Here is a 7,500-nt window from a genome sequence, read left to right as displayed (position 1 = left end):
CCTGTGTCAAGTAATGCTACAGCGACTATCTATGTAGGCCACTTTGCGGATAACCATGGAGAGCATTATGTAGGTTTGTCTCCATGGCCTCAGACTCATCAATGATGACAGTTTAAGTAATAACTTAACGATTGAAGATAACCAATTGACCAACCATGGCAACAATTTACTGGATCACGTGTGGGCCAGCCGTATATCTATGAACAATAACTCACTAAATGAGCAGATAGTAACTACTGTACCACTCATTGCTAGTGAGGCAATGATTGACGTAGATAAGGTGATAGTAAATCTAAGCCCAGACAACTTAGCTTCTCATCTGATAGCCGAACAGGAAGCTGACTCCAACGAACAAATTTTGAAAAGTGATGTGCTTGAACTGATCATCAAGTTTGTATTGAGTTCATTTCCATTTGAGATATTTGGAAATCAGTGAAAATGAAATTGACAAAGCTCATCACTGAGTATGTCGTGTACAGGTATGAAAACAATGAGAGCAAATTTAATTTCACTTAACATGTAGTGTGAGATCCATATCTTACCTATTTATTGTTGTAGAGAGCTGTTCAATTTTCCTCTGAAGGAGGGGATGACAAACCGGACATACACGCTGTAAACACATCTGTTCGTGGAATGAATGTCCACAGTTTAGCCTGACATAGAGGTGAAAGTGGTCGTGAACCGGGCACGTCATCAAGTCACAAGCGATTACAGCCGATTTCAGTGCAGTGTATAGACCCGGGTTTTTGAAACATGATTCGCCCGTGCATGACTCGCCTGTCATGATTCGACCATGATCACGTGATTCTGAGAAGAAGCACTTGCACGTGGTGGAAAATGGAGGAAAGTAACTGTGGTGAGGTAGCCGAGACGGATACTAGTGAGGCTCCAAGCGAGGTGTCTGCTACAATAAGGGGGAGGCAGGCCCAGCTTTACGTAAAAACGAAGGAGGGTAAAGCAAAAGGCGTTCCATCGAACTGTTTTTTGCCAGATGAAGAATCCTTTAGTGCGTGGAAAGGGGCAATTCGACGTTCGGTAGCTGAAGTGGAATCTGTTGCTCTTAGCGCTGTCATTGTTGACAAAATATATGTTGTGAACAAAAGCTCGCGATCTCTGTCGTTAACAGGCCTGGTGGGGGATGATGGGGTTTTAGCAGCATCGCTGGAGTACCCTTTACGCCAGAAGAATGGAAAAAGAAGTACTGCCATTATTAAGTTGGCCTGCGACTGGCACAGAAGGGGTGAGTACACTACAAGTAGCAACATTTGACTGGGGAAGTAAGATTTTCGGTGGCAAATTGCAATTTCTTTACCTTATCCCCTTATTTTTGAAAGTTTAGTCTCACGAATGTTTAACTGTTGCCAAACGTAGTCTTGCCTTGCTAAATTTGCGTCCATTCGGTGGGGCGACAAAAACATGTGCGTTTCACGGTGTCATCATGATTGGTGTTATCTGTGCTCACCAAAAATAAAAAATTTTGAATCTTGAATGAAAATACGCCAATAAAGGACACTAAAATGAACACAAACAAGTAAAGAACATCTCATCTTCCTGTCAATAAATGTAGTTTTGCTAGTTTGGCTCTCGCCACCGATCGCTGAAGACTTGAAATATTTTTTCCCAGCGACAATTTCTGTCATCTCACGTTTAGTGTTTTTTTTGTCTCCTGTGGTGAATCCAGTGAGCGTACCGCCGAATTGGCCGCGAAAAAGAAATGGAATCGTGGCTTATCTGTGAACCTACATTTTCTCAAGTTTGGCAAAACAGGTTGTTATAATTGGGGGTAGTTATTGGCAATGTAGGCTAAAGTTGGTTCTTAATAAGGTTTTTTTCAGTAGAAACCATTCCTGTACAAGCAGAAAAAATAGGTTTGGTCCCTTATGATACAGCATTGTCATGTCATGAGCCTTGAGCAAGACTAACTAAACAATTATATACACTATAAAGTCAGTAAAGTTATACTTCTTGTTACAAATGCTTATGAAAATATCCCATAACTCACATGTAAGAATCTAATAAATTTTCCTTGGCTAAACAGGTTCTTGTATTAAAGGGTATAAAAATGGGAAATTTCTGCCAGCAGGCTTCGAAACCACTAGGTTCTTACATGCGGGTTTTTACTGTATTCATCCATTTGCTTGGCAAAAATCCTGATGGCATTGCATTGTTCTCGAATTATTAAAATATTGGTGTTTTTACAGGATATGCAACTCCCACCCGATCATCTCCCCGCCTGCAAAATACTGATGATTATACCTTTAATATCTATGTAACTGCGGGAGTAAAACCTCCTTCGACAGCAGAAGGACCAGTGTACACTATACATGATGTTTCTTCTCTGGTTAATCTTAATGCCATCAAGAAGTTGATCCGGCAACAAATCCCAGATGTCTGCATTAAAGCGGGTCTTTTTTGGCTTCCCAAGAAAGGAAAGCAGTGCCACACCTTGTGCACCGATGTTGATTTAAACACAGCTAAAGATGAATACAGCCAAGGGGGAACTGTTAAGAATCTAAGGCTGGCTGTGGCAACGATTTCCAGTAAGCCCCTTAGTTCAGTATTTCTATAAACTATAATGGTCATACTCTAAGTTGTGGATGCATATGTTTGCATAAATTATCACAAACAATTGTTTTTCTGGAGTGACTTCAATTATTTGCTGCTAATAAATTTGTAAACATTTGATTGTGCACTTTTTATTTGGGTTTCACAAGAAGTTGAGTCATTAGGAACAGTTATCAATAATTACATGTACCTTGGGGCAATTGTTTTTTTCTCTTCCTGTGGTTTGTTTTATTTTTAAATATGGCAAGGGATATTAATATTCTCACTGATTTCTTTTTGCTTTTCACCTTGTTTGAACTGCACTGATTAGAGTTGAAAATTAACAGTAGAAATGTGTAGATAAGGAATATGAAATTAACTATTCTGATGAAGCAATTAAAGAACATGTAGTCTTTTTGTCTTGGATACAAGTTACCGGTATATTGAATATTTCATTATTGTTTTCACAGTTTGGATTGATAGACTTTATATTCTTGCCAGTTTGTTCTCCCATTTCAGATCAGCTGATATTCTCTAATGATAGAATATATATATATATATATATATTATTCATATGCATGTGACTAATTGAAAATTGGAAAGCAAGAATTCTAAACAGTATCTTCACATGGTCTGAAATAGGGCATAATACTAAGGTCTATTTCTATTTGAGGTGGTGGAAACTCATCAGCAGCAGTAAGGAGAGCCATCATGCCTCATGATGAAAGAGCCAAAAGAAGGAAAACATTCCCTCCAGCAGACAGTGACAGTGGTGCAAGTGATGATGAAGCTGCTTATCAAAAGTGTCTGAAAGGCAAAGGTGAAGGCAAACTTAAGCCAGGCAACAGCAATTGGAATACCTGTCATGTGGAACTTCGCAAGACTCTCGAACAAGCTGGAACCCTAGATCGATACGGAATAAAGCATCTCAGTTTGTGGACTGATTTGATACAAGATGGAACACTGTCAGGATGCCACGAAGAACCTGACTGGTCAAAGTATCTTACTGTGGTTCATGTAGAACCCCTGCCAAAAAGAGGGATGGGATTTGTACGTGCAAGGGGACAAAATGATGTACTCACCAATTTTCTCCTTCAACGTGAGGAAGAGAGGCGATGGGAGAGACAACAGCAATCTTCAATGCATGCCTTGCTGTTGTCTGCATTGTCCCCAACAGTCAGACCCCTTTTGGTGATGGTGCATCACCTTGTTCCCCTGCAATTCAGCGTTCAAAAGAAAGCTCTGGAGACAACCAAGGTCAGTGCACTGAGGAAAGTCTTCTTCCCACTAGAAGGCAAATTAAGTACAATACTTGGTCTCCACCCTCATGGTCCTCCAGTTCACCAGAGTCAATTAGAGAGTTGCCAGAAAATGGTAATTCTCTGAGCTCTGATGTAACAGAAAGTGATGATTCAGAGCCCTTTGACTTTGATGAATGGGTTAAGGAACAGGTTGCTTTGTGCAGGACAATTCAAAATTCATGATGAGAAGAGATTACTCGTACTCTATTAATTTGAAATAATTGTCCATTACTCATCTTCTTAGGTTTGTTACAAATGAGTGTTGAGGATGTTGGACAGGCATTGATAACATTGAAGTTGGGGAGATATGTTCAGTCCTTTCAAGACCAGCAAATTGACGGTGCTGTGCTAGCACATTTGAACAATGAAGGCCTTCAGCAACTGGGAATGAATGAGCAGTTGCATCGTTCCATTTTACTTGGATTTGTTTAAATAAAGAGAATTGGCCTAGATACCAGTTAACAAAAGGAAAAGTATGTTGTTCCAAAGTCTTCAGAGAAATAAATTCTGTCATTGTTGTGTTTACAGTTTCTTCCATCACTTCTGAAGGAAACATCTGTCACTAATTTATTCAAAATTTCGCTCCATAACTTGATAATAGATTGTTAATATTCTTGTGCAAATTCATAGTTTTAAAAATAACATCACTGGACTGTGTACTGTTAGGGTTAGACTAAGTTGGCAGATCATGTGGGTTCATACCAGTCAGTAGTTACTGAGTCAATAAAATGTGTAAACTCAAGTGTTGTAATGCTTTATTTGCAAATTTTTTTCTCAGTATCTGTAGCCACTGTCGGTGAAGAAACTCTGAGCATCATCTGCAGTGATCTGAAAAGAAGTACAAAGTTTTTGTAAAACATGCAACTACATGTGTAAATTGAAAACCTTTTTAGGGAATTTGTGGGTTGAGTATTCAATTTTTAGCTAACCTGTGTCACTTCTGGACATGAAAAATATGCTCCTTTCCCAATTATCGTCATAGGATCAGTACAGTTGAATTGCTGAAAATATATTTCCCAAAGAAATTGAATTGCATACTTGATAAAAGGGGATTCCCACTGGACCAGAGAATGCATCATTTAAATGTTGTGAGGATAAAAACTAAGCATCTAATCAATAGAAGGGACGACATCAGGGACTGAACTGTATGACAGTTTTTGCAGTCAGCAAATTTTTGGCTGCAATTTATAGTCATGCTCCAAATAATCAAAATATGGAGAACTCCACATTTTATACATTTCAATTACCTCCTCGAGAGCTCTAGCCATGTAGTACTTTGAATTTATTCTTGTGACGTGCCTGTTTCTCTTTAGAATTGCTTTAGCCAAAGAAAAAGCATACTCGATTGGGTTCAGGTCTGGGGAATAGGGCCTACCAAAAGGAAAAAACAGTTTTTAAATTAATTTACTTCAACGTGTTGTGGATGCACTCATTAGCATTTAGTGCCAATAAGTGCCATGAAAATGTTTTTCAATATTTCTTCATATGAACTTTTCAGACAGGTTCCATCAAATATCTTTGCTGCACACAAGCAGAACACATTTAAAGTGACCCCTATGACTAAAATCGCATCTTTTCTATCGAAGCCATTTTAAAACATTGACAAGTAGCCTTCATGAGAGGAAAAATGTTTACTGTTTTTAAATCTCTTTATGTTTCAGAAATATTCATTTACATTTACGTTTATAAAAATACTCAAATAAGCCAAGGGATGCTGCATGTACTCAACCAAATTTTGATCAATATGATGAAAAAAGATCTCACCCAATTTGTATCAGAAATGTTTGATTACTACTAAATGTGCTCCACAATTTCAGCCTAACAGTTTTGTTACCATGGCAACATTATGGGTTCCAGACCTCCCCAATATTAAAGGCATTTCTGGCTACCTATGGCATTTCATTTTTATATTTGCAAATGGTGCCTCATATACATGATCCAAAAAGCATGTAAACATGTTAGCTTTAGTTTGTGGCCTTCTTAACGGTTTTCGAGCTGAAAATCACTCATTGAGACTGGAAAAGAACGAGTTGCTATGGGAACAAAATGTTTTATAGCCGTATGTGTTTTTTTTGTAGAACTATTACCCTACCAAGTGTCAATGGTCTGCACTGCAAATTGGCCAAGATAGCTCTATTTATATACATGATGTAATATTGGGTTGAGTGCTTGACATCATCAGTCATCTCACATGCATATTTTTCAAACTTAAAGTGCACCTCATCCCAAAATATTTTATTCGCTGAAATAAATCTTTGCACCTGTTCAAAAGACACTGCGCCTTTTAAAGTAAATCTTGACTTTTTTATGTTGTAAAAGTTACGAAATCCAGCCGTTATCTGTTCCACAACCGAGCTAGTATGGGGCATGGGTATATTCCCGGTTAGACGTCACAGACTGATTTGCATTGCATTAAGTCTTTGTATACATACATGCAAAGAATTCTGTGATACATCTACATGTAAGAGATTAAGAGGTAAAAATTTGATCCTAGTGGCACTTTAATATATGAATTGTGTGTATGGTTACATACGGTAAGAATGCTGCAATTCCTCCTTTCTGGCGGATGATGTTGATAGTGACATCAGAATCATGTATTCTGCAGTTGTCCATTACCACAACAGAACGTGGCTCTCCTAAGGCAAAGTTAAAATCCTCAGTGTTGAATGCATTGGGTACAGTGTGAGTAGCAACAATGCCATTGATATCCATTGCAGCCACCACACTATACCTCTCTTCCCTAACAAAGTCTCCAACAACATGAGAACTGAGTCCTGGCCGGAAGTGCCCCATCTCTCTCTATATGGGTGGAAAACTCAAACTTAGAGAGAGAAAAAGATTCCTAGGAATGGAATGTCCAGTAAGTATATGTTATTTTGGAATAAAACAAGGTTAGACTTGAGATGGGTGGCAGATTTTCACCAATGGCTGACAGGTTCAGGTATTTTAACATTGTCTTCAACTTGAAGATTTAATGGTGCAAATCCACGACAAGCTTACATTAATACTGCAATTACCTGTAACTTCTTCTTGTCTTTTGCTGTTTCATCAATAAACAAGAACATTTCCTGCGGTATATCAGCTACAAAGCGACAGTAAGTTGCTCTTGCTAGTTCACTTCTCTGTTTGGCAATGATCCGCAACTATGGAGAACACAAGTGTCTAGATAAGTTTCTCCATATTTCCTTTCAATAGCATTGGCATTCACTTCCTAAGCTCATATTTCGGTTGAAACCATTCGAAAGAGTCTTGGTTCTGACGACTTTAAAGTTACAAATCGATGTGATAAGCTTAATATTTTACAATTAAAACTCGAGCAGCTGTCAACAACCAGCAACAACACGTTAAATCGGGGTAGATGCTTCCACGCACTTCAGCAAAGCAAAGATTATAATTACCCAAAGCTTCTTTACATAACTAAAGAAAATACATTGAGCTTAGAGTTACCTTTTTATATGTAAATCCAAGGCGAAGTATCGACCTGCACATAGTTGCAATGCTAATCTGGGTACCTGTGATTGTTTGAAACCAGTCTTGATACTCGTCCATATACAGTTCCGGCTTACTTTTTATCATTGCCTCCAGAATTCTGTTTTCCCTATCTGTTCGAGTATTTGAAAAGAAATGTTTGTGGTATAAAACCTTATTTTTGAGT

At 38.3% G+C, this 7,500-nt stretch overlaps 2 protein-coding genes across 2 annotated transcripts in view; one reads left to right on the top strand and one right to left on the bottom strand.

The window, feature by feature from the left end:
• Nucleotides 1-837: 837 nt before the first annotated feature.
• Nucleotides 838-4,277, top strand: LOC138031415 (uncharacterized). Its single transcript, XM_068879112.1, has 4 exons — nucleotides 838-1,240; nucleotides 2,202-2,540; nucleotides 3,218-3,838; nucleotides 4,090-4,277. Exons 1-4 carry the CDS (start codon nucleotides 838-840, stop codon nucleotides 4,275-4,277), a joined length of 1,551 nt encoding a protein of 516 aa, XP_068735213.1.
• A 342-nt stretch (nucleotides 4,278-4,619) lies between these two features.
• The window catches only part of LOC138031414 (uncharacterized), a 3,134-nt gene continuing 253 nt past the window's right edge, over nucleotides 4,620-7,500 (bottom strand). Inside the window, exons 2-5 of the mRNA XM_068879111.1 lie at nucleotides 6,863-6,988; nucleotides 6,379-6,644; nucleotides 5,093-5,216; nucleotides 4,620-4,673 (exon numbers count right to left, since the gene is read on the bottom strand). Of these exons, the coding sequence (XP_068735212.1) occupies nucleotides 4,620-4,673; nucleotides 5,093-5,216; nucleotides 6,379-6,644; nucleotides 6,863-6,988 (570 nt within the window). The remainder of the gene's footprint in view (nucleotides 4,674-5,092; nucleotides 5,217-6,378; nucleotides 6,645-6,862; nucleotides 6,989-7,500) is intronic.

The sequence above is a fragment of the Montipora capricornis genome, chromosome 14 (genome assembly GCF_036669925.1).
Source record: "Montipora capricornis isolate CH-2021 chromosome 14, ASM3666992v2, whole genome shotgun sequence".
Taxonomy (NCBI): Eukaryota; Metazoa; Cnidaria; class Anthozoa; order Scleractinia; family Acroporidae; genus Montipora; species Montipora capricornis.
Note: the sequence above shows the minus strand (reverse complement) of the source record. Positions and strands in the feature narration are given on the sequence as shown.